The sequence below is a fragment of the Chaetomium tenue genome (genome assembly GCF_020726465.1).
Source record: "Chaetomium tenue strain MPI-SDFR-AT-0079 chromosome Unknown F5144scaffold_2, whole genome shotgun sequence".
Taxonomy (NCBI): Eukaryota; Fungi; Ascomycota; class Sordariomycetes; order Sordariales; family Chaetomiaceae; genus Chaetomium; species Chaetomium tenue.
The window spans coordinates 1767888-1791779 of record NW_027117330.1 but is presented as its reverse complement, the minus strand read 5'-3'; the positions used below and the strand labels follow the sequence as shown (position 1 = coordinate 1791779).

Here is a 23892-nt window from a genome sequence, read left to right as displayed (position 1 = left end):
TGCCGACATTTTTGAGCCGGACCCACTAAAAAGTCCAAGTCCCTACTTTTGATTGGTCGCACAAGGAAAGATAAGATATGGCACACAAGTCAAAAAAAGGCAGAGATGCCCCGCCATCACTGCTCCCCGCTACCTGTATCTCAAGAGTCGTTTGGTGCTTCAGCGTGCTGTACCTTCTGCATTTTTGTTTATATTCTTGCCGAGAAAAAGTGGCGTCCCTTCCGTATCGTTTCAAAGCCGGCGGCGACGGAAAGATGCCGGGCGCAGTAGGCGGGGGCCATTCCCACCGGGCCACGACCAAGGTGTCGCACAAGGCATTCAAGTCCAGAAAGTCGACCAAGGGCCAAATGCGCGACGCTGCAAAAGGTATGACTCACGCCGAAGCTCTACATTTTTAGACAGGAATGTAGAAAAGGGGTTGATAAAAGGGAAGGGGGGAATTGGAATTATTAGAGGCTCTTCTGTTTTTTTACATCCAGAGATTGGAACAGCAACTGACCCTCTTCATCAGGGCGGACCGCAGGCGAAAAGGGATTGCGCAAGACACCACACCAGCAAGTCATGTCGAAACTTGACCGACGAAATCGGGCCAAGCAGCTCCAGCAGGAGAAGGCCCGCGAACATCAAAAGGAGGCCTCTGTTTTCGCCGGAAAAGATGGCGCCCCTCGACAGGTTGCCGTCATTCCGCTGTGCGCCGACACCGATGCCGCCGCGGCGATTCGCAGCCTGAACCGTGGCGTTGATATCGAGGCCGAGATACACGATAGCTGCTTCCGCGTTCCGGTGGACAGGTTCAAGCAGAAGCTGCAGTACATTCCATTGAAAAGAGACCTCACGGCATGCTTGGACGCCGCCCGAGTCGCCGACTTCGTCGTCATTGTTCTTTCGGCCGAGGTGGAGGTGGATGGATTGGGAGAATTGATCCTGCGGAGTGTCGAGAGCCAGGGCATGTCGACTTTGTTCACAGTTGTCCAGGGGCTACACAATATCGGAGCCGCCAAGCAGAGGCTCTCCGTTGTTTCCTCGCTCAAATCGTTCATCACACACTTTCACCCCGAGCAAGAAAAGATCTATAGCCTCGACAACGTCCAAGAATGCGCCAACCTTATGCGGTCATTATGCAGCACCACACCCAAAGGAATTCGGTGGAGGGAGGAGCGCAGCTGGATGCTTGTTGAGGATATTGAGTGGGCAAGGTCGGGGATGGCGCCTACCGTTCTGACTGGCGTAGTCAGGGGCAAGGGCTTGAATGCGGACCGACTGGTACAAGTTGGTGAATGGGGTACATTCCAGATTGAGAAGATCACAGCCGCGCCACTTGCGACACGGAAAAAGAAGGGCGATGATGCCATGGTGGAGGAAGAGATGGCAGAGGAGATACTTGGAGAACCGACCGAGGACCGAGACGGTCTCGACGATCTAGCGCCGGAGGAGGCTACTATGGATGATGACGATGATATGGATGCCGCGACGACCATGACGACCTCCAAAAAGGGGGTGCTTTTGGATGATCACCACTATTTCTCCGATGACGACCAAGTTCAGGAGCTACAAATGCCGAAGAGAGTCCCCAAGGGCACGTCGAAGTACCAGGCTGCGTGGTTTTTGGACAACGACGATGACGTTTCCGATTCTGGCTCCGACTTGGAAGACCATGATATGGAAGATGTCGAGGAAGGAGAGGATGAAGCACAACCAGAAGACGGGATGGAGGGCCTTGCAGGGGACGCCATGACAGAAGCTGGGCCGTCAGAGTACCCCCAGTCGGTAGCCTTCATTGAGCCCGATGAGGACGAGGATGCCAGGGCACTCGAGGCCTACCGTAAGAGCAAGAGGACAGAAGCGGAGGACGACCTAGAATTTCCCGATGAAGTCGAACTTCATCCTGGTGTACTTGCCCGGGAGCGGCTCGCCAAGTACAGAGGTCTCAAGAGTTTGAGGTCAAGCCCCTGGCTAGAGGATGAGGATCGTGCGTATGAGCCGGAGGAATGGCAGCGTCTGCTACGGATCCCCGATTATCAAGGTTCTCGTGTCCGGGCGGCTCGCGAGGCCTTGGTTGGCGGTGTGGCCCCTGGCACTCGTGTCCACGTCTACATCAAGGGAGTGCTAGTAGCAACCCAAAAGACATACGACCCGAGCCGGCCAGTTACCCTCATCTCACTCCTTCGACACGAGCAGAAGCGGACGGCCGTCAACGTCTTGATCAATCTCAGCTCCGACTGCCCGAAGTCGCTGAAGGCAAAGGAGGAGCTGATCGTGCAGTACGGCCCGCGGAGGTTTGTCATCAACCCCCTGTTCTCGCAAGGCGGCAGCACACCCAACGACGTCCACAAGTACTGCCGGTACCTGCACCCCGGCCAGTCCGCCGTGGCGACATTTATGGGCCCCGTCGCATGGGGTTCCATGCCGGTCCTCTTCTTCAAGCGGACCGCGGCACCCGCCGAAGACGACGAAGCCGACGAGGATGAGGAGCGCCCCACGCTGCCCCTGACCTTGATTGCCACGGGCACCACGCTCCCGCCGTCGACATCACGCGTGATTGCCAAGCGGGCCATCCTTACAGGTCACCCGTACCACATCCACAAGAAGATTGTCACCATCCGGTACATGTTCTTCAATCGGGAGGACGTCGAGTGGTTCAAGGCGCTGCCGCTGTGGACCAGGAGGGGGCGTGGCGGTTTCTTCAAGGAGGCGCTGGGTACACATGGGTACTTCAAGGCGACGTTTGACGGGCGCATCAACCCGCAAGACTCGATCGGTGTCAGTCTGTACAAGCGGGTGTGGCCTCGCAACGCCCGGCCGCTGGACGGGCTGCTGCTTGACCCGGCGCTGGTGCAGGAGGCCCAGGGGGATGCGATGGATGCGGAGTAAACGAAGGTGCATAGCTATAGACGGCCCAAAAAGGGTTTATGACGGCGTTTGGGAATCATGATATATTACTTGCCGTTACTTAGTTTCCCTCTTTGACGTGGATATTCCCAACAATGGCAATTTTCTGCCCTTGATTATACAGCCTCACCTTGCTCGCCCATCCCTTCCGTAACGAATAACCGGCCCCTCAAGCGGACCCCTCAAGCGGACCCCTCAAGCGCTTCCAACCCAGGGGTCGGCTTCGGCCCGCCGACGGCCTTCCTCTGCTCCTCCGCACCGCTCGCCCTCCAAGCACTAAGAATCAAGTTCACAATATGCTCAACACCAACGCCCTTCTTGACCTGCGCGAACACCGTCGGCCCGCCCTCGCGCATCTTGCGCGCATCCCGCTCCATCACCCCCAAGTCCGCGCCCACCGCCTCCGCCAGATCCGTCTTATTCACCACCAACAAATCGCTCTGTGTGATGCCCGGCCCCCCCTTCCGCGGCACCTTATCCCCCCCACTGACATCAATCACATAAATAATATAATCGGCCAGCTCGCGCGAGTAGTTGGCGGCGAGGTTGTCGCCGCCGGACTCGATCAGCAGGAGGTCGGTGGCGAACTGGGCGTGCAGGTCCTCGAGCGCGGCCAGGTTGGTCGAGATGTCCTCGCGCACGGCGGCGTGCGGGCACCCGCCCGTCTCGATGGCGCGGATCCGCTCCGCGGGCAGCGCCTGGTGCCGCGTCAGGAACTCGGCGTCCTCCCGCGTGAAGATGTCGTTGGTCACGGCCGCCACCGAGTGGCTGGTCCGGAAGATGCGCGAGAGCGCGAGCATTAGGGCGGTCTTGCCTGATCCGACGGGGCTGGGGGAGGGGGGTTAGCTACAGAGTGGTGGGTTTGGGGGCCGGGTGGTTTGGGGGCTAGGGGGTGAGCTAGAACGGGGACAAGGACGGGGACGGGAAGGGAGGCGGTGAAGATTGGATTGAAGGATGACTAGCGGAGAGGAGGGTAAATGAAAAGGGGGAAAGGAGGGGGGAAAGTAAGACATACCCGCCAATGCCAACAGTGAAGGCTCGGTCGGCCCAGTTCCGGCCTTCAACAATTGGCATCTCACGGTTGAGGTAGCTGCCGGGCCCGTCGAGGATCTCGTGACTGTGGCCGTGCTCGGCGGCGTTGAACTCGTGCGAGTGCTGGTGCACGCCATCGTGGGTGTGGGTTGCGGCAGACATTGCGGGGTTGTGTTGTGGTGGTGTAGTTCTAGATTGGTTTGTGTACTTTGTGTGCCACCTTGTCGAGTGACGTCCAGGATACAGGGTTTAGAGGTTTACTGTTGGGTGGTTGCAACGCAAACTTTTGAGATTTTTATTCTAACTTGCTCAAGTGGTTGTGAGTGCGATCAATATCCGGCCTCCGCCCCATCTCCACAGGAGGGGTAGATAATCGTTTTCCGTGTAAAGAAGCTGCTAGTGAGGGTTGGCGAGGGGTTACGTGGGGGGTTATCATGGAGGTGACATCATATGCGGCATCAGATAAGGTAAGAGTACTCCAAGCGGCTACCGTAGGCAGTGAGTTAGTTATTGCCGAAAACCCTCCTGCTGCCCCTTCTTCTTGTTGACATCTCCAACCCCGTAGTTGACCTCCCTTCTTGGTAATTTCTCCCTTCTCACCGATCTCACCTTCCTCACCTCCCCACAATCACTGCCAAGGCCGGAAATAGCAAGGACGAGTTTCAGGTCGTCGTTGCCAGGCGCCCGTTGAATCCGTTCAAGCACATTTCCCAATACGCACACTGACTTGGCAAACCTGTCAGGTGCAATGTTGCCGCTTGCTGTCGCAGGAACCTGGCAGAAATGTGCTCATTCGTGCTCCAACAATCCCCAATAGTCGGGCAGGCCAATTGTGTCGTTGCATACAGTGGAAAATGCCCACATTCTCCTTTTTGCCAACCCACCGACCCCCTGAGCTCACTAGCTCTCTCTGGCTCTTCACATGCGGTTTTACGACTCCGCATTCCCGATTTCGCATTCCGTCCCTTCAATGGAAACCCAACAAGGCAGCTTAGTGGCGAAGCCTTTTAAACTTGCGCAGTTTGGCCCCGATGGCGGGGAACCAACTGAGTCCGACATGTCAACTCGGACTCGTCGCGCGCCTATTGCGCACGTTTTTCACCTGCAAGGGCGAGACAGGGGGCGGCAATGTCTGTGATGGACGACAGGAGCTCTTGGAAGCCTCGTTCGTGCCGCGGGCCAGTTGCTTCCGTTGGTGATGTTTTGGGCGATCTCCAGGCACAATTGTGACAGCCTCCAGAGAGAGACTCCGAAGCACCTCGGAACTTGAGTTTGCTCAGGGGCTGGTCCGAAGGTTGTTCATGATGGATAGAAATAGAGGCAACAAGCCCGGCATGGAGTTTTGTTTTATTCCAATCCTCCTCATCACCACTACCTAGTTCTCAACCTACTTTGTGAGCTTGTTGATAGGTGAAGTCTCTGTATCGTTGTTGTTGTTTACAACCCCTGAAACTCTCATCATGATGCCGACCCTCCCCGGTGTCAAGCACCTTGCAAAAGGCTTGACTGTCTTGCTGGCCTCGCTATCCCTCGCCAACCCAGTCACAGCAGGAGCCCTACCTCCTCGCTCAGACTCCAAGAGCTGCGGGAATGGTATGTGCAATACTGCCAGAGCCATCCCTGAAACCAGCCACCAACGCCGAGCAGGCAACGAGGCCGACTCCCCCCGCCGCATCGGCTTCCTCCTCCCGCGCGCCTTCGACATAATCGACATCTTCGGACCCCTCGAAGTCTTCCAGGCCCTCTCCCGCAAGACCCACCTCGACATGTTCCTGCTCGCGCGCACGCTCGAGCCCGTCAAGACCGAGCCCGCCTCCGCCTCCATGAACCAGTTCAACTCATCCTTCTACCCAACCTTCAACCCCACCCACACCTTCGCCGACAACCCGCCCCTCGACGTGCTGGTCATCCCTGGCGGCGCCGCCGCCCGCAGCCCCGATCTGGGGCCCGAGATCGAGTACATCAAGAAGGTGTTCCCCTCGCTCAAGTACTTCATCACCATCTGCACCGGCGCCGGCATCGCGGCACAGTCGGGCGTGCTGGACGGCCACCGCGCGACGACGAACAAGGCCGCCTGGAACACCATGACCCCGATGGGGCCGAAGGTCAAGTGGTAAGTTATCTCCTGCACTGCTAAACTCGCAACGAGAAACCTAGTTACTGACTGTGCTCTCCAGGGTCTCGCCTGCCCGGTGGGTTGAGGACGGCAAGGTCTGGAGTTCATCGGGGGTCACGGCCGGCATTGATCTCGCGTTTGAGTTTGTGAGGCAAAAGTACGAGAACGGCAGTGCCATTGTCGAGTCCGTTTCTGGCAGCATTGAGCACACGGTTATCACGGACTGGCGCGACGACCCGTGGGCTGCCAAGTTCAATGTTCCCGTGACGAATTAGGGGTTTTGTTTTGTACCGGGGGTAAATATGGGTGGTTATAGTCATAGCAATTAGCTGGCGCAACTTGGAACTGGATATCTTTACAAGCAAAGCTTTTATACCTGAAAATGTGAGAGGGGTTGAGTCAGAGGAATGGAGTGAGAGGAACTTTGTGAGCAAATCTTGACCACAGCTACGGCACACGGGTGGACTCAATAATAATGAAATGTGTTGATTAGAAGTATGTACATAAGCTAACTCTAGCCGGACAACTACCAATGTAAACTAACAGATGCCAACTGCTGTGAGCAATAACGGGTATGTATGACAAGGTATAGAAACCCCAGGCCGTCAAAATATGCCCAAGCAATGTGAAACATCCCCGTCCAGCAAGAGTCCGTCTCAGAATCCAATCAACGAAATTACCTTAAAGCCCACACATCGATCCCAACACCAAAGCTCCTCGCTGAGAAGCTGTGGCCATCTTCAGTAGTGAGTCCCATAGCTCGCGGGAGCGAGTTCTCACATCCTTCGGACAGCGTTCCTTGCCTAGCCTCCAACACCGTTTTTGATGACAGAGGCTGCTTCACCTGTTCCTTCACCCTGCTCCTTCACCGACCTCTCCTCTCTCCCCTAAACCATTCCCTCTACGCCTTTCTTTTTGATCTCCTGTCCAACCGTCTCCTTGAACCCGCGCTCGTCTCTTTTTCCACCAGTCTTTTAACCACTGCTCCACCCCGCCTCGTCTAGTTGACCAGGACCACGCCAGCTTCTGTTCTTTTCCCACCCGGGCCACACCCTCCAAGACACCCACGAACCCAATACCTATCCGGACCCGACCGGCCCCCTCTCACCACCATCCACACTCCCAGCCCAGTTCTCCCGTGCACCCCTACCCCTACCTCCATCACCGCCCGCACCATCCCTCTTCCCCCCTCCAATCTTCAACAACCCAAACACCGCCTCCCACGAATCCACATTAACATGCGCAAACGCCCTGCCCTCAGTCTTTTGCTCGCGGTACCAATCCATCGTGGGCACATACGCATACCTCATATGCGTGGGGGAAGAGCCATCCCCATCTTCGCGGGCCCGCGCCTTCGCCAGTCGGGCCTCCTCGTACAGGCGGTTGATGCAGCGCGAGCGGAACGCGCCACCAACCTGGAACTTGCTGTTGGGGCGGCGGTGGCCACGGGGCGGGTGAAAGATTACGCGGGTGTTGTCGTCTTCTTCGGCTCCGGCGTCTTCGTCGCCGCTGACTGAGGAGCTGTCTAGGTCCATGGGGACGTCCTCCTCGGGCTGGTCTTGGTCGACGAAGAGGGATGGGGACTCGGGAATGCCTGCTTTGGTTGAGGAGCGGCCTATTGCTGGATGTGTTGCTGTGGTTGAAGGTTTGGTTGGGGATGGGTCGAAGGGCGGGCCGAGGGCGACGCGTCGCCAGCCTTTGGACTCCATGACCTGTTCGGGGGCGGGGAGGAAGTTGCGGACGTCACCGAGCACGCACCGCAGGAAGAGCAGCGTCACGTCGATCGGGTAGGGGGAGTCGCACTCGGCCGGCCAGTCCCAGCCACCGAACCAGACCTGGTCGAGCCACGTACCGTGGTTCTTTTCTTCGCCGTGGTCGCGGACGTATTGGATTAGCTGGCGCTGCATAGAGATGAGGTCTTTTTCTGCCGGGATCTGTCCCTCGGGGTAACGTGTTCTCGCCGCCGGGTCCCAGATAATGAGTTCGCACCGTCCGTATGGTCTTCGGTGCGGGTTGACCGGTCGGTAAATGCCAATCCATGGGTGGCGCTCCAGCGGCTGCGTTGGAGGCTCGGTGTCAGGAGGGTCCCATTCCTTGTCGATGGTGTAGAAGAAGCCGGCGTAGGTATTGTAACCGAAGAGCGGTTTGGGAGGCCCGCTGTCCCCGTGACAACCTCCAAAGGGAAAGGTAAACTTGAACCACTCCGAAATTCTACGCCACCTGGAGCTGTGGTCGCCGAAATGCCCCGCCATTTCCAAGTCTAGCCAAGAGACAGGAAACTTGTACAGGCCCCATTGTACTTTGCTGCCGTGCAAAGAAGTTAGACTGTTGAGATAAGCAGCAAAGCAGGCCGTGTCCTCCACTTTGATGAGGTTGCTTCGGAACGCCCAACGCCCCTGGTTAAAACCATGTTCGCCCTGCCCGGGGCGAACTGTCTGCACACTGCCGTTATCCCTATCTGTATCGACTCCTGACGCCTCAACTTGGTCGTTCCTTTCTTGGATGACTTCCAAAACCGCATCGGGCTCATTGAACGTGACTTTTGAGTACTTCGGTATGCGAACACGCCGCTCGCCTCTCTTGCACCCAGGCATCTTAATTGTCTGGCTCGACCCGATAACGTGAAACTTGCGGAACTGGTCAGCTCGCAGCGTAGCCCACCAACCGAACCAATTGACCAGACTCTGTTCATCATTCGGATCGATCGATGAGTCGGCATAGACGACGGGACTGTTGTCTTCATCATGGGCAAACGGCCCTGCTTGTATCATCCGCTCAAAGTGCAGTCCGGCAGCCAAATTAGCGACCTCGGACCGGTAGCCGCACTCCTCTCGGCTCAGTCCATTGAGATTTGCCTCAACATCGAACTGCATATCGCTCGGAGAGTTCAGCAGCTCCTTCCGAGCCTGGGACCTCTCGTCGGCCAACTCTGAGAGGTACTCGTGGATATTGTAGGCAGTGACGAGGCGGTAGTAAAACCTCCCGGTCCATTGCGAGAACCATTTGAAAAACTCGAGTGAGCGCCGGGGCTCGGACACGAGGAAACTTGGCGTGATCAAGATGGCTGTGCGGTACGGGAACAGGCGTGCAAGCTGTATGCCCTCGGAGGGCGCCGGATAGTCAGATATCGGAATGGACGGGTAGAGGGGCGGGTTGTGGACAGGCTCGGAGATACACCAATATTCGTCGTTTCTCGTGATGAGATATCGCGAAAGATTCGGAAACCGGCGCAAGCTCCATGCCAGCATCTCGTGGATGATTACCACGCCGGGAATGCTTTCGGCTCGGGATCTAAAGATATCCCAGCTTCCTGCCTCGTGGCTCGTATAGACCTGGCATTCGGGGTTCTTGCTGCGTAGCCAGTGGTAAAGAGCTTGTCCGATTTCCCTCTGTGACCCTGGGATCGCCAGGAAAAAGGCATGCTCGTGAGGTGGCCTCTGGAGCAGCGTTCTCGGGAGGAGTTTCTCGTAATCGAAATTAAAAAGCCGCTTGATCAACACCGCTCGTGCCGAGGCATCGCCCTTGTATTCGGTCTTTATCTCTGAGTCCCCAAGACTCACTCGGGAAGCCGGGGGAGGGTCCGTCGGCGGCAATACAAGCCCGAGGTTTCCTGAGGAGGCGAATATGAAGTATCCTAGGGTTTCCTCGGAAGGGCTCGCGGGTTGTAGGCCAGGAAGAATTGCTTTCCACTCGTCGCATTTCGTCGGGTAAATCAAGACATTGTACTCCGGTTGGCCATAATAAAGGGCCAGCAAGCCAGCGGTTAAGTTTTCTGACATCCGCCTTAGAGAACGTTCATTCTCTTTCGACACAATTGTCCCGCTAGCAAGTTGCTCTCGCACCAGGCCGCTCATCCTGGCCGCAGCCGTCCCTGAAAAGCAAGTATGCTTGAATTCAAGGGACGTTTTCGCCAAGAAATCCGAAAGCCATGGCCGCTGACCCATTGATTCTCCAGGGAGACCATTGAAGGTGACGTGTACTGAAGATTGGCCGAGTACCAACTCTTTGTCTGAGCTCTGGTTGTTTTGAATCGGCGGCATCCAACGGTCCAGGTCCGGGCTGAGTCTTTGCCGGCCAGGAGGGGGATGGAATGTTTGCGGAGATTCTCGGATGGCAGGGCCATCAATATCCATCTGTTCTGGTTCCTGAACAATAACAGATTGGTCTTCATCATCGTCCAAAAACCGTACAGACTTTCGTTTTTTCTTCGGCCGTGCCGCTCCCGAGTCCGCGACAGTCGACCTCGGGCTGATCAGAGCAGACGTCCGTGTTTGTGGAGGTTCAGATGGCGAGGGAGTTTCCTGCTGTGGAGAAAGTACCAGGGTAGGGCTTAAGGCTGAGCCCCCTGAGTTCTGTCTGCTGATAGTTTGTTTGCTGCGAAGGTCGAGTAGATCAAGCTGTGAAACATCAGGAGCAATGTCTTCCTTATCACGGCCTCTCAAGTAGGCCTGTATCAGAGGTTAGTGGTGTTATTATATCTCAACCATGATTTCGTTTGGGGGGAAAGGTTGATGGGCTAGTTGCTGCTTGGAGTGTACAATGAGCACCAGCGTAAGGTGATCACAAGGCATGCACAGTCTGAAATAACATAACATATTAGATATAACATACCTGTCTAACTTGGCGATGTTTGGCAAACAACTTCGGCTCTCTCGTTGGATCAGACATGGTATCCTTAAGGCTGGGCCGGGGTTTTCTTGTTTTGCCACTCGTAAATATATTGCCCGTTGGCTGTGTTGTGCTTTTCTTAGCCGTCAGTGGCTTACGGATGCTGGAAGTAGTTGGCTTGGCTGATGTTGGAATGGAAATTGTCGGCCTCGTTTTTGATTTCGGCACCGCATCTGCAGAAGTTTTTCTCGTGGGCCTGGCTGTTCCCTGGTAACCTGTGTTTTGCGGAGATGGAGGCGCAGTTTGTTTTCTCTTGGTGCCTATAGCCGAGGACGACTCTGTTGGTAGTTCCTGAGCCGTGCCCCTGGTCCGCCTGACCTCGTTCGGCAGCTGAAAACTACCAACAACCGGTGTTGGAACAGGGGTAACCGCAGCTCCAGGGCTAGAGACCTCTTTTGCATTCTTCTGCTGGTTTTGAGACCGCGCTGCTTGCGCAGGTTCTGGGAGTATGGCCTCGATCCCGGTCTCCTCCACGGCTTCCTCATCACTCGAATCCTTGTCGAACGGTTCTGTGAGTTTCAAGCCCAACCTTTGTCGCTTTCGATTTCGGCGGCGGTGACGCGCCATTTTCTCACTCTTCGCCTGTTTCTGCGCGTCCTCAAACCTATGAACATCGAAGGGTTCCAGCTCGCCGGTCGCATGCTTGGCCTTGTCCTCTTCCCAAATGGCTTTAAGATCGGCGCCAATATTGGATTCTGGTTCCCAAGTGCTCTCGTATAATGGAAAGTCTGTCCATTCTACGAGGTAGTACATGTTTCCATCCTCGAATAGGCGCTGGGCTAAGATATTCTCCACGCCGAATTCCTGGTCGGGGTCATGCCCCGTTACTGTCGATGTAACTGAAATGCTGTCATCGCTCTCATCGTCATGAGGAGAGCCGGGCCCAAATGAGGCCCTAGGGTCGATCTTGAACATGGCGAGTCGAGCCTTTGGGCGTGGCACGGTCGGCGAGGTTGACGTCTGAACACTCGATCCGAGATTGATTTATTTTTTTGTTGAAAACAATGGAACCGAACTAGCCGGCCAACAAACGGATCAACGGCGGATGGACTGGAAACCCCGTGCCTCAAACATTCCGGGACTGCTTGGTGTCGAATGTTTGTTTTTGAGCGGTACCTTTAGTAGTCGGCGGACAACATCGGGAGTCGCGACTCGCGAGTCAATCAATTAAAGATTGTAATGTGCTGCTTGGAGTAAGCTTCAGTTCCGTGTGTGTGTCGGCTTCTGTTGAAAACAAACTTGAATTACTGGGAAGGATAGATATTGTTCAGTCCCGGGTAATTTTGTGTTTGTGGCTGTTCCGTTGCCGAGGGGGAGATTGATTGTTGGCAGGAGCGGTCACAACTCTCGTGAGAAGGGGAACAAAGAGAAATAACGAGTCCCAATCAGGTCTGAACGCACAGTCATATAAATTTTACATACATCGCCGTGGTCAATGTGGCTGGGACAGTCGACGGATGTGTTCTGTTTCAGCCAACCTGGAATTTGGCCTAATGCTGGGTTGATCTTGGGTGACAATCGCCCAAGAAGGAGCACATGAACGAAAGTTTTGAGACGCTTCGTCGTCGGTTTGTAAAAGAAAGTGTTGGGGCCAATCAGCAATCCGTATCGAATGATCGCTCGCCAACAGCCCTGGAACTTGGAAAGAGCCACTAGAAAATGGAAAAGAACGGAATGCACGACTTGCACCGAAATCGAAGGTATGAACACATCACACTAATTTTGTGCCGGCTGCAGCCACCCGTGCTTCTGTGGAAATGATCGACCGTATCACGAAGAATGGGGACGGTCGTGTACTGTGTAGGAATATCCGTTAGATACTGTGGATGATTATTACCTGCGGGCAAGAGCTGGGGTAGATAGTGCCTCTTAGACGCGACAGGATGCACGTGATATGACTACTCTGTTTGCGATGCTCTCTCTCGGAGACTTACAGGTTATTCGTACCTACGCAGAAAATCAATCTGAAAATAGGGGGTGGACATTGGTTTGGGGGAGTGGCCGAGCATGGACCGTCAGTTGCTCTCAGAAAACGAGTTTTATTCCGTTGGCTTTCTTTCTCCTTTTGGGCCCGGTCGCCATACCCAACCCTTGTCTCTCGGACAAAGTCACTAATTAAGACCCTGGCACCGCCACCACTCGTCGTCAGCTGCAGCACACCCTGAACCAACGACCCACCTCTGAGCCGCACCGACCATCCTCCTGACTCTCCTCGACATCAACCAGGCTGCACAAAGCACAAACACATCACCATTTCGCGGGACTATCCGACCTCATTTCGTGCATAATATCCCACCGCAGCTATGGCGAACGACGAATACGATGTAAGCCACCGGTTCCCGCTTCCCCCCTCATGTTTTGCGTGCGCGTGCCTTGCGCTGACCCGAGATGCTTGGATAGTTCCTATTCAAAGGTGCCTAGCCGACCCAACCCTATGCGCCTCCCCCCATCCACCGTCGCGTAAACGTTCGACTGACGATTCGGTTTTTAATTTTAACTAGTGGTTCTCATCGGAGACTCGGGTGTCGGAAAATCCAACTTGCTTAGCCGATTCACGCGCAATGAGTTCAACCTAGACTCGAAGTCGACCATCGGTGTCGAGTTCGCCACGAGGTCGATCCAGATCGACAACAAGACGATCAAGGCGCAGATTTGGGACACAGCCGGCCAGGAACGATACCGCGCCATTACGTCTGCCTACTACCGAGGCGCTGTCGGTGCGCTACTCGTCTACGACATCAGCAAGAGCCTCTCGTTCGAGAACGTGACCCGGTGGCTGAAGGAGCTGCAAGGCCATGCCGACAGCAACATCGTCATCATGCTTGTGGGCAACAAGACCGATCAGCGGCACCTGAGAGCCGTCCCGACAGAGGACGGCAAGAACTTTGCCAGTATGTTGCTGCGCCATTGGGGGGGTGGCCGTGGTGTGGATGGCCAGAGGACAAAGAAGCTGACAATTTGTTTCAGGCGAGAACGGGCTTTCCTTTATCGAGACATCGGCCCTCGAGGCCACGAATGTCGACCTCGCTTTCCAGAACATTCTGACTTGTATGATCTCGCTGTCTCATTTTCTCTACCTGGCCCATCGCAGCTAACACTTTGCGCCGCACAGCCATTTACCAGATTGTGTCGAGCAAGAGCCTCGCGGAGGAAGGCGCAGACGTTGGCAAGAAGTTCGACCCGAGGGAAGGCAATAACATCTCGCTGAGCCAAGAGGGGTCAAAGGAGGAGTCGAAGGGCTGCTGTTAATACCCGGGTCCCGCACGATTGCATGGCGTCACTTATGTCTGATACGAACTGGGGAAATTCTTATGGCCATGGGGGACACGGATCTGCTGCACCTTTGGGACGTTGGGGGTGGTGAATACTTGAGGGGTTATTCTAGTTTTGTTCTTTTTTTTGTTCGTGGTGCTTTACCCTGTGCTTGCTGTTGGGATTTCGCGGTGGTTTTCCAACCATCCTCGACGCACGGATCACGAGGCATTTAGTTGAATGGACTTGAGGCAATACACTGTTCTTAGATGCGTAGGCACTAAACGTCGAGCTGAGGTCATAGCACCCCTCTTAGCGGGGTGTTGAGGAGCGCGAGGGGTAGAAGATAGAAGAGACGGAACGGCACCCAATGGGCCTGGAAGTCTTCTTCCCTCACATCCCACCTTGCAGGTTAGTTATCAAGACGTTATCGTGATTATCGTCAAAATCCCATATTTAAATATAAACACATGAACTTCCCTATATGGATGCAGCAGTGTGAAATAAGCAGTCCTCGAGATGCCAGAGTCTGTACATTGTTCTCGAGGCTTTCTCTCTCCCGTTTCAGGCTGCGCTTTGAAACGGTGAACCGGGAAAGATAAGGCTTATCAGCAAGTGGGGCGCGGCTGGCAGCTCAACTTTTTTTCGTCGATTGCCTTGCATCGCGGCCCCGCCAAGAACATCATCTATTCCAATCGTCCTGCCGTGTTCATCCGCGCTCTCGTCTCGAATTCACAATCCCTCGACCCGATAGGTGTTGTTTTGAAGGCCAACTAGCTGCGTTCGCCGGTCCGTTTTTCAGGGGAACACATCGACAAGATGGCAGCAGTATACAAGTCGCTGTCAAAAAGCGCCTCCAAGGCTGACAAGGAGACGGACAGCAATGGCGCCGTTATTGAAAGGAAAAACAAGCAGAGGGTGCTTATCCTTTCATCAAGAGGCGTTACCTACAGGTAAGGACGGGTAATCCGGCATTGCGGAAGGCTCTGACTGACCCAATTGAACAGGCATCGCCATCTTCTCAATGACCTAGCAGCGATGCTTCCTCACGGCCGCAAAGACGTCAAGTTCGATTCCAAGTCCAAGCTGTACCAACTCAACGAGCTGGCGGAACTTTACAACTGCAACAACGTACTTTTCTTCGAGGCGAGGAAAGGAAAGGATCTGTACATGTGGCTTAGCAAGGTCCCCAATGGCCCGACCGTGAAGTTCCACGCCCAAAATAGTGAGTTATACCTTTTTCGCATGGCACACGGGAAAACAGCTGCTGACCAGCATTAAGTGCACACAATGGAGGAACTCCATTTCACAGGAAACTGCCTCAAGGGCTCACGACCAATTCTCTCGTTCGACGGCGCCTTCGAGACAGAACCGCATCTCCGCGTCATCAAGGAGATCTTCCTACACATCTTCGGCGTTCCGCAGGGCGCGCGCAAGTCCAAGCCCTTCATTGACCACGTTATGGGCTTCACAGTGGCCGATGGCAAGATCTGGATCCGCAACTACGAGGTTCGGGAAGTCGAGAAGGTCAAGGGCGAAGGCGGCGAGGAGGAGGAGGCGAAGACCAAGGGGCGCAAGACCAAGGGCGGCGACAACGACACAGACGTCAGCCTCGTTGAGATCGGGCCGCGGTTCGTGCTCACGCCGATTATTATCCAGGAGGGTGCGTTTGGTGGACCGATCATGTACGAGAACAAGCGTTTCATCTCACCAAACCAGGTCCGGTCCGACCTGCGGAAGGCGAAGGCAGGGAGGCACAACGCGCGGACAGAGCAGCAGCGGGATACGCTGGCGCGGAGGAGGGGTCTGGGTCTGGAAGATGGCGGGAAGAAGGATCGGAGCGGATTAGATACCCGAGAGCTTTTTGCTTAGAGTTGGGAATGGATTCTAGGATGGCGTTCTCTGGGGAGACAGATCACCGAACATTGTGTGGGGTAATAATATAGGGATTTGTTTCAGCGCGCCGGCAGATTTGGCCTCCACCCGACGCTATCACTTTTGCCTCCGTTCGATGAAGTTCTTGCTATCGAGCATATAGCGTTATGGTATACGCATCGAGGACCCTTGGTGCTGGGGACGTTTAGCCAACATGCTGGCCCTTGACCCCTGTAGATTGCATCAAGGCGGGCACGGACCTAACTGACTCGGAACTCCGGCCCGGGGTAATGGACCGGGGTGACACGCCTGTAAATGCAACATCGCGACATCACTCATCACCTTCCCATCTTGTGTCAACAAGCAGCCGTCCAGCTCACCCTTTAGCCATCAAGTGACCAACAACGCACAGTTAGCCGCCATCATTGATGATGGCAATGGCTCTAATCCGGTCCCCAGACGTGGAACACGCCACCACAAACATCATGACTACTCCCAACCAGCAATGCGCCGCTTGCTGTGAATGCAGCTTCATTACCCTCTCTTTTGATAGCCCCAACGTCGGGGTTGATACGGAATAAGGGATTGGGGATATTGCGGTCCGGCAGTTGACAGGGCGGGAGTCGGAACTCCCGTGTTTGTTGTTGCTGTTTGGCCTTTTCTTTTCTTGTTAGTTGTAGTTTGGTTTGGTTTCGCTTGTCCAAGTGAACAAACCGAGTGGTTGTTAAGTGTTGCTGGTGAAAGACCCGTCCAGGCATTACTTTTGGCATTGGTGGTGAATCAGCTCTTGCCTATTCTTTGAGACTGGTAGGCAAGCCTCAAGACACATCTGTCTTCAATTCAGGGGGTTGTTTTAACACCACTCTAGTCAACGCTTAGCGAGGATCCCAACATGTCACCTGCCGAGGCCATCCAACAGGGTGCTGCCAGCCAGCCATCCGCAGCCTCACCCATCCTCCTAGACTCCTTACCGGCCGAGACGCTGATCGAGATAATCTCCTACACCGACTTCGACACCTTCGACAGCATCCGCGCCACCAGCCAGCGCCTGCGGTCCATCACCGACCTGCACTGGTACCGGATCCTGCCCGGCATCATCGAGCGCGACTTCCACCCGGCGCAAGAGTTCTGCGAGACCCTCTTCGACGCCGACGTGCCGTCGGGCATGACCTGCGCCCGCCTCCTGATGGTCCAGGACACGCTCGACGGCCTGCACCCGCTGTTGGGCTTCTGCCGCGTCGTCAGGCGCTGGGAGGCCGAGTTCCCGCGTCTCCGCTTCGCCAGCATGCCCATGTCCAGCCGGAGCCTCCTGCCCCGTGAGCTCGCCCGGCTGCGCGGGGCGCTGTATCTGTGGTGGAAGTTTGCGCGGATGTTTCATGGGCATGCGACGTGTGCGGTGGAGAATAGTGGCGATGCGAGGCGGGCGTTTATGCGGCAGTTCTCAACTGCGAGGTTGCACGAGGCTTATGATATGTGGTATGTTGGACTGCGTTTCTGTTTCTGCCGCCCAGCTTTCCTCGATGCCATGGTTTAAGAGCGCATGGGCTGATGTTGCTGAATAGGGAGACGGTTTGTCAAGCCGTCGGCGGGAGAGTGTGTCCTTCGGTTAATGCCATTATGGGACTTGAAGTAAGTGAGAAAAGGACTTCCTATTTCTTCAGCCAGAAAGGTCGGAATGCTGACCTGAGTGGTACCCTAAAGGACAAGTTCCTACCAAAGGAGGCAGGAGCCCGTCTTGGGTGGGGTGATGATCGAGTTAACAGCGATATCATCAACACCATGATGAAGTTGCTCCCCGATGACATCCTTCACCTGCTTGTCTATCGGCACATGTATGCCACCAAGTCAAGCGTCATCGATTTTGTCAGGTTCCGACACCCACAGTATGTGCCTACCAAACCTAATCTATCCCCTCCTCTAACCAGAAAATCACGGTTTTTAACGAAATGACCTGGCCCAGGATCGAGGAGAGCCTTGCAACCTTTAGGGAAGCCACCGAGCACGTGTTTCAAGAACGCAGCTTGCCGCCCCTTGGGCCGTTTCCTCTGTTTCCAGCGCCTCACGGGGGGATACTCGACCACAAACGCCCCCTACTGGAAATGTGGCGTGTTGCGCAGGATACCGATGCTGGTGTAGGGGATGCTAACTACCCCGGACTCTCTCGGATCACTAGGCGTGGCAGGCTGGAACCGAACTTGTAGGAGCCGAGAATAGCTGTCTTTGCTGTTAGACAATATGAGACAGGGATCCGAGCCCGATGGTGTCATTTTGGATGTGTTGAACAAGGCTAGGTGCCTGGGTACTGTGCATGGTCTCGAGGCTCTCACCTCGGGTGCTTGTGCTAAACCGGATATAGACAGCCCTGGATGGCCATAATTTGTTTTCTTCTTTGATTTGCATTCCGCCAAAAGTCATTCATCTTGGGGTCCTTTATTGCCAGGCAAGCTCTCCTCCAGAACCCAGGGAGAGGATACCTTGGGAGCTTAGGAATACTTCCAAACCGGCAGCAGACCCGGGCCCCACGACGGGACAAGTTGGTACATCAGAGCCGGCTTTCGACTTGAAAATGTACCTAGTAAAATAATAAAAGAATTGCCCAATACAAAAGTGCACCGGTAGCCTGCTCTTTCTCTCGATTTCCCAATGGTTTCCTCTCCATTTTGTTTGCCACAGGGTGTTGGGAAACAAGGCGCTAGGATCAAGTGTTTGGACTATTTTGTAGTGGGGGTGGCGGCTGCTTCCCATTCACCCAGCCACACGCGCTCCCTAAACATCAACCCAAATCAGTTCGGTGACCGACCACTTACTTACCTACTTCTACTTCACTGCAGCCATACGCAACCACCATAATTGATAAAAGTCGCCGCTCTTTTGGTAAGTTGATGCCCTTTTATCTGCTGTAATAATATGCCATCTGTTTCGTGCATCTGCATGTGCGCGAGCAGGGACAAGAGCGCGCAGACAAGCAGAGAGGTGTGCAAGTCAAATGCATCACGAGATCCATCCATGCTGTGCATGGACATTCTTTCTTTCTTCTTTTCTCTTCCTCCATCCCCGCCTACTCCACTGCACTGCACGCTTCCACCTCAAGGCACCCTTCTGCCTCAAGGCACGCTTCCACCTCAAGGCACCATTTCGCCTTAAGACATCCCCGGAGGATTTTTGCACGTCCATCATCCATCCTCCAAACATCATCTTCACCTTCCATCAACATTCTCACGCATTTTCCACAGACCTATCTGGTCGGCATCTTAACCTCGTTCTTGTCGATCCTTTTACTTGCCCTTAACTTTACTCACACCTTTTGTAGGACTGGTCTTGGAACCAGTCCAACACCTCAGGTAGTCTTTATCTATCGAGACTCTGCCTTCTATGTCACGTAGGCGCCTACAACTTCTCGTTCTCTGCTCTTTCAGCAGCTGCAGTCAGACCTTACTAACTCCTCTTCAAGGAAACATCCAAACAACTTCACCACAGAAACACTATCTCCCAGGCAGCGAGCCTAGGATGGATGACAACGAGGAGGACGTTGTCATGGACGGTGAGGATTACCGTATGGCCACTGGCCCTTCGGCTGCCAACGGGTTTCTAGATCCAACCACCACAGGAGAGAGCTCGTTATTAGAGACTACAAATGGCCAGAGTGCCAACGGAACCGCACAGGATGAGGACCAGGAGTCCGACCCAAATGCTTATCCGGAACACTTGCGGCGGCGTGGCCTGCTCCCGACAGGGTGCTGCTACGATGACCGCATGAAGCTACACGCAAACGCCGACTTTGGACCTAACCCCCATCATCCCGAGGACCCCTCGCGGATAGAATACATCATGAAAACCTTCAAGAAGGCCGGCTTGGTGTTCACTGGCTCCGACACCGACCTCGTCCGCGTTATCCAAAACGAGCCTACCAAGTACATGTGGCGGATCCCGGCAAGGGAAGCGACCAAGGAGGAGATCTGCGCTGTTCACCACCCCGGGCATTTCTTGTGGGTTGAGGGTCTGTCGCGGAAGTCGACACAGGAGCTACGCGAGCTCTCTACCCGGATGGACCAGGGCAGAGACTCGTTGTACGTCGGCAGCATGACTTACGAGGCCTCGCTAATCTCGGCTGGCGGCGCGATCGAGACATGCAAGAGCGTCGTTGTCGGTACCGTGAAGAATGCCTTCGCCGTCATTCGGCCGCCGGGCCATCACGCAGAATTCGATGCGCCCATGGGCTTTTGCCTCTTCAACAACGTCCCCATCGCGGCCAAGATCTGCCAGGCTGATTTTCCCGATCTCTGCCGCAAGATCCTGATCCTCGACTGGGACGTCCATCACGGCAACGGCATCCAGAATCTCTTCTACGACGACCCAAACATCCTCTACATCTCTCTCCACGTCTACCGGGGCGGGGAATTCTACCCCGGAAAACCCGACAACCCGATGACGCCCGACGGCGGACTCGAGCACTGCGGCGCCGGTCCCGGTCTGGGTAAGAACGTCAACATCGGATGGCACGATCAAGGGATGGGCGATGGCGAATATATGGCAGCCTTCCAGAAGGTCGTTATGCCTATCGCCCACGAGTTCAATCCCGACCTCGTCATCATCTCGGCCGGCTTCGACGCCGCCGCCGGCGACGAACTAGGCGCCTGCTTCGTGTCCCCGGACTGCTACGCCCACATGACGCACATGCTCATGTCGCTCGCTGGCGGCAAGGTGGCCGTGTGCCTCGAGGGCGGTTACGATCTCGAGGCCATCTCCAAGTCGGCGCTGGCCGTTGCTCAGACCCTCATGGGCGAGCCGCCCCCGAAGATGGAGGTTCCCATGATCAGCCGCGAGGCCGCCAAGGTGCTGGCTAGGGTCCAGGCCTACCAGGCGCCGTACTGGGAGTGCATGCGCGCCGGCGTCGTCGACGTCCAAGAGATGAAGGCGCAAGGATCGTCGCGCTTGCACGACGTGGTACGGCGGGCCCAGCGCCAGGTCTTGTCGGAAAAATATGGGATAATACCGTTGTACATCCAGCGAGATATCCTTTTCAAGTCATTTGAGAACCAAGTGCTAATTACCAGAGGTATTCAGACCGCGCGCAGGATCTTGGTCATCGTTCATGACCCGTAAGTTGCTGTCTTGCTGGGGCATTCTTTCTTGGTCTGCTATGTATGGCTTTACTGACAATTGCTCCTAGGCCAGAGCTTCACGCACAACCCCACCCATTAGATAACACCTTGGAGCCTCATAACGCATGGGTAGTAAGCACACCTGTCTTTCTCTACTGTTAGTGGTCAACGTCAACTAACAATGCTAGACGGACGGAGTCACACGCTATATCGATTGGGCCGTTCAGCAAGGGTTCGGCATCATCGATGTCAATGTGCCGCACTACATTACACATCCGGAGGTATGAACCCCCTGCAACAACCTCTGAATGCGTTCATGCTAATAATAAGATTGCTACAAGGATACGGATGCCTTCACCGCGCGCGCCGACGAACGAACCATCCAGGCTCAAGTGCAGGAATTGATGTGCTACATCTGGGACAACTACCTACAACTCTACGATACGGTCGAAGATATCTTTCTCATGGGCGTCGGCAACGCCTACCTAGGAATCAAAGTTCTACTCATCAACAGACGTACACTCTAACCCCCCCCCCCCCCCCCCCCCAACCCGACTTATCAACTAACCCACCCCCCCTCCCCCCTCCTCACAGTGGACGTCAAATCCCGCGTTGCCGGCGTGGTCAACTTTGTCAACGGCAGCCTGCGGCCCGTCAAATCTGACGTCGACAGCGACCTGTCGTCGTGGTACAAGGAGCACTCGCAGGTCTATGTCGCCAACGACCACGCTTGCTGGTCTGACCCGGACCTCACCCGCAAGGTCATGAAGCGCCGCTTCGGCAATGTCATCCGCGCCCAGGTTAACGGCCTCACCCCGATGATGGCCGAGCACTTTGCCGATGTGCAGCAGTTTGTGTTGGAGAGGATGGGGGATACCGGTGATGGTGAGGCGGGGGAGTCGGAGGAGGAGGGGGGGGGTGTGGGTGTTGCGGGGGGGAGTGCGAGGTGAGAGGTGAGGGGAGCTGGGGGTTGAGATGCTTGCTGGGGAGGGGTTGGTGGGTTGGATGTTTGTATGTGTGTGTACTATGTACCGCGCAGTAATATGGGTTTGGGGAGGGATATGATGGGAGCTATCCATGGCGGATGGGCGGCTGGGCTAGGGTATTTTCGTTGCTTCTGCTTTCTAAGGGGTGTATCTCTCTCTGTGTGTACATGGTCGTATATGGACCTAGCAGGTGGACATGCTGTTCGCTAGTAATAGTGCAGTGCCCGTAATATATCTGCGAATTAGATACCTTCTTGGATCAAGAACTTATTCGTAGAGTGGGAGATGGCTCGGATAGAGCAATTCTTGACCGCCAACCCTAACCCGCCTCACGTGCCGTCACAGGATCACGTGCCGTCACAGGAGCACTTGCCTGACTCGCGCGGCAACCGCGAATTTAAACTTGGCGCGGCACGCGTCTGCACGGGATTCCGCATCAGTGGGTCCGGTACTTGAACTTTTGGGAATCTTCAGCAGTTCTTCTCAGCCTTGTCCAACGATTTTAATTTTATCCGCTCACTATTCACCGAGCTGATTCCGAGTTCTCATCCGACGACATTGCGCGAGCACCAAGGCAGGGATCATGGACCGAGGTCGGAAGTAAGTAACATCTCCTTTGCTGTCTCGTTTTACACCTTGGCTTCATCATGGCTTCATCATGGACCGTTCGAAGTTGTGGGAGGGGAATGTGGGAGGGGAGAGGAAGGAGGGGGAGAGTGGGAGGAGGACCGGGTTGGAAATGGGATGTTGTGGGACGAATCGCAGCACCGGACGACTTGTTCGATCACGATCGCGCGACGTCAGACCGAACAGCCGACGTCAATTATGACACCACCGCACGAATCGACCGTCCTGCTTCGATTAGGCCTGCCCCCCGATCTATTCTACTTCGGATACTCTTGCTCGACACTGTCCCGATTGCATCTTCCACTCCTTTTCTCTCGAGCTGCCTTGTTCAAATCTCCCGACACCGAAAACCCACGCCCTTCCACGATTGGAACAGAGCGTCCCCGTTGCCGTTTAAGCTACTGCCCATACCTAGCTAGACGGATTCCCTGCCACGCGATGGAGGCCAAACTGGCGATCTTTGGGCCACGGTTTGACGAGTCAGGCCTGGACGAGAAGGCAAAGGCGGACTGTGTGAAGCGATGGCGGGACATCATCCGCCAGGAGGAGCGCGCCAACCCCGGGTGGATGAAGAGGTGGCTGGACCGTTACGGTCCCTATGCCCTCAATATCCTCTCCGATACCCAGCTCGCCGCCGTGCTGGGTATCCCCGTACAGTCCTTACACCGTGAAAGGCTGGATCTTGAAGAGTTGGCCTTTCTGGTGGACGTCAACCTTGCCCCGGCCGCCCTCCGCTTTTTCTGGAATAACCGCCAGCGGAAACCGGAACGAAGCAGGCGGCGCTCTCGGAGCAGAATTTCCAAGCCACACGGGTCCTGGGTCGATTACCAGCCCGAAAGGAAAAGCCCACTCCGACAGGTCCGCACAACGGGCAGCCTGGCGTCGCCTCCGCCACAACACCCGGCTGTTTTGGAGCCTGCTGAATCTGATAGATTGCGGGTTACTCATTCGACCCCCACAGTCGACCAGAATCAGGAGTCCCAAACAGCTGCTCAATTTGCGCCTATTCGCTTAAGTGGTCCTCACAGTTGCTGAAACCTTGCATCGCCACTTTGCGGGCCAACCTTTCGGTGACCCCAGCGATAGCATGTGTCTCTTGAGACAAAGCAAATAACCAAGAGCTTTGTGCATCACATTGAAGAAGAGGATCAGCCATGACAAATCGACCATGGTTCTCAGAAATCAGTCAGGACAGTCTGTTGGGCCGATACACTTACTGGTTTGGGCTCCTGCCGTGCGTCTGAGTCTCAGCAAGAAAAAGCTCGGATGAATGCCAAAAGCTCCCAGCGCCAGGAAGATAAGAGATGCGAACCCAAGTGATCAGCTGCTGTTGCCACTTCCACAA

At 55.2% G+C, this 23892-nt stretch overlaps 9 protein-coding genes across 9 annotated transcripts; 7 read left to right on the top strand and 2 right to left on the bottom strand.

Moving 5' to 3' along the window:
- Window positions 1–64: 64 nt before the first annotated feature.
- On the top strand, window positions 65–2912 carry F5144DRAFT_561407 (uncharacterized protein). The gene is made up of 2 exons (XM_066788250.1): window positions 65–366; window positions 512–2912. The coding sequence occupies exons 1-2, from the start codon at window positions 78–80 to the stop codon at window positions 2869–2871; spliced, it is 2649 nt and encodes an 882-aa protein (XP_066646262.1). The 5' UTR covers window positions 65–77; the 3' UTR covers window positions 2872–2912.
- Window positions 2913–3904, bottom strand: F5144DRAFT_561406 (urease accessory protein ureG). Its single transcript, XM_066788249.1, has one exon. It carries the CDS (start codon window positions 3687–3689, stop codon window positions 3072–3074), a length of 618 nt encoding a protein of 205 aa, XP_066646261.1. The 5' UTR covers window positions 3690–3904; the 3' UTR covers window positions 2913–3071.
- A 1219-nt stretch (window positions 3905–5123) lies between these two features.
- Window positions 5124–6714, top strand: F5144DRAFT_107455 (class I glutamine amidotransferase-like protein). The gene is made up of 3 exons (XM_066782117.1): window positions 5124–5514; window positions 5569–6034; window positions 6099–6714. The coding sequence occupies exons 1-3, from the start codon at window positions 5382–5384 to the stop codon at window positions 6310–6312; spliced, it is 813 nt and encodes a 270-aa protein (XP_066646260.1). The 5' UTR covers window positions 5124–5381; the 3' UTR covers window positions 6313–6714.
- A 402-nt stretch (window positions 6715–7116) lies between these two features.
- Window positions 7117–11620, bottom strand: F5144DRAFT_482364 (uncharacterized protein; the record flags this gene model as incomplete). Its single annotated transcript, XM_066785333.1, has 3 exons — window positions 7117–7740; window positions 7873–10485; window positions 10649–11620. 3 exons carry the CDS (start codon window positions 11618–11620, stop codon window positions 7117–7119), a joined length of 4209 nt encoding a protein of 1402 aa, XP_066646259.1.
- Window positions 11621–12862: 1242 nt separating this feature from the next.
- On the top strand, window positions 12863–13954 carry F5144DRAFT_609645 (ras family-domain-containing protein; the record flags this gene model as incomplete). The annotated part of the gene is made up of 5 exons (XM_066791634.1): window positions 12863–13029; window positions 13106–13118; window positions 13207–13596; window positions 13673–13753; window positions 13797–13954. Exons 1-5 carry the CDS (start codon window positions 13009–13011, stop codon window positions 13952–13954), a joined length of 663 nt encoding a protein of 220 aa, XP_066646258.1. The 5' UTR covers window positions 12863–13008.
- Window positions 13955–14642: 688 nt separating this feature from the next.
- On the top strand, window positions 14643–16162 carry F5144DRAFT_505263 (Brix domain-containing protein). Its single transcript, XM_066786445.1, has 3 exons — window positions 14643–14910; window positions 14965–15182; window positions 15240–16162. Exons 1-3 carry the CDS (start codon window positions 14777–14779, stop codon window positions 15827–15829), a joined length of 942 nt encoding a protein of 313 aa, XP_066646257.1. The 5' UTR covers window positions 14643–14776; the 3' UTR covers window positions 15830–16162.
- A 562-nt stretch (window positions 16163–16724) lies between these two features.
- On the top strand, window positions 16725–18181 carry F5144DRAFT_640852 (uncharacterized protein; the record flags this gene model as incomplete). The annotated part of the gene is made up of 5 exons (XM_066792751.1): window positions 16725–17176; window positions 17240–17322; window positions 17395–17461; window positions 17621–17650; window positions 17793–18181. 5 exons carry the CDS (start codon window positions 16725–16727, stop codon window positions 18031–18033), a joined length of 873 nt encoding a protein of 290 aa, XP_066646256.1. The 3' UTR covers window positions 18034–18181.
- Window positions 18182–19339: 1158 nt separating this feature from the next.
- F5144DRAFT_484029 (histone deacetylase A-like protein) lies at window positions 19340–21884 on the top strand (the record flags this gene model as incomplete). Its single annotated transcript, XM_066785417.1, has 5 exons — window positions 19340–20931; window positions 21003–21066; window positions 21123–21215; window positions 21276–21450; window positions 21529–21884. The coding sequence occupies 5 exons, from the start codon at window positions 19340–19342 to the stop codon at window positions 21882–21884; spliced, it is 2280 nt and encodes a 759-aa protein (XP_066646255.1).
- Window positions 21885–22334: 450 nt separating this feature from the next.
- On the top strand, window positions 22335–23763 carry F5144DRAFT_107014 (uncharacterized protein). The gene has a single exon (XM_066782116.1). The coding sequence runs from the start codon at window positions 22665–22667 to the stop codon at window positions 23580–23582; it is 918 nt and encodes a 305-aa protein (XP_066646254.1). The 5' UTR covers window positions 22335–22664; the 3' UTR covers window positions 23583–23763.
- Window positions 23764–23892: the final 129 nt, after the last annotated feature.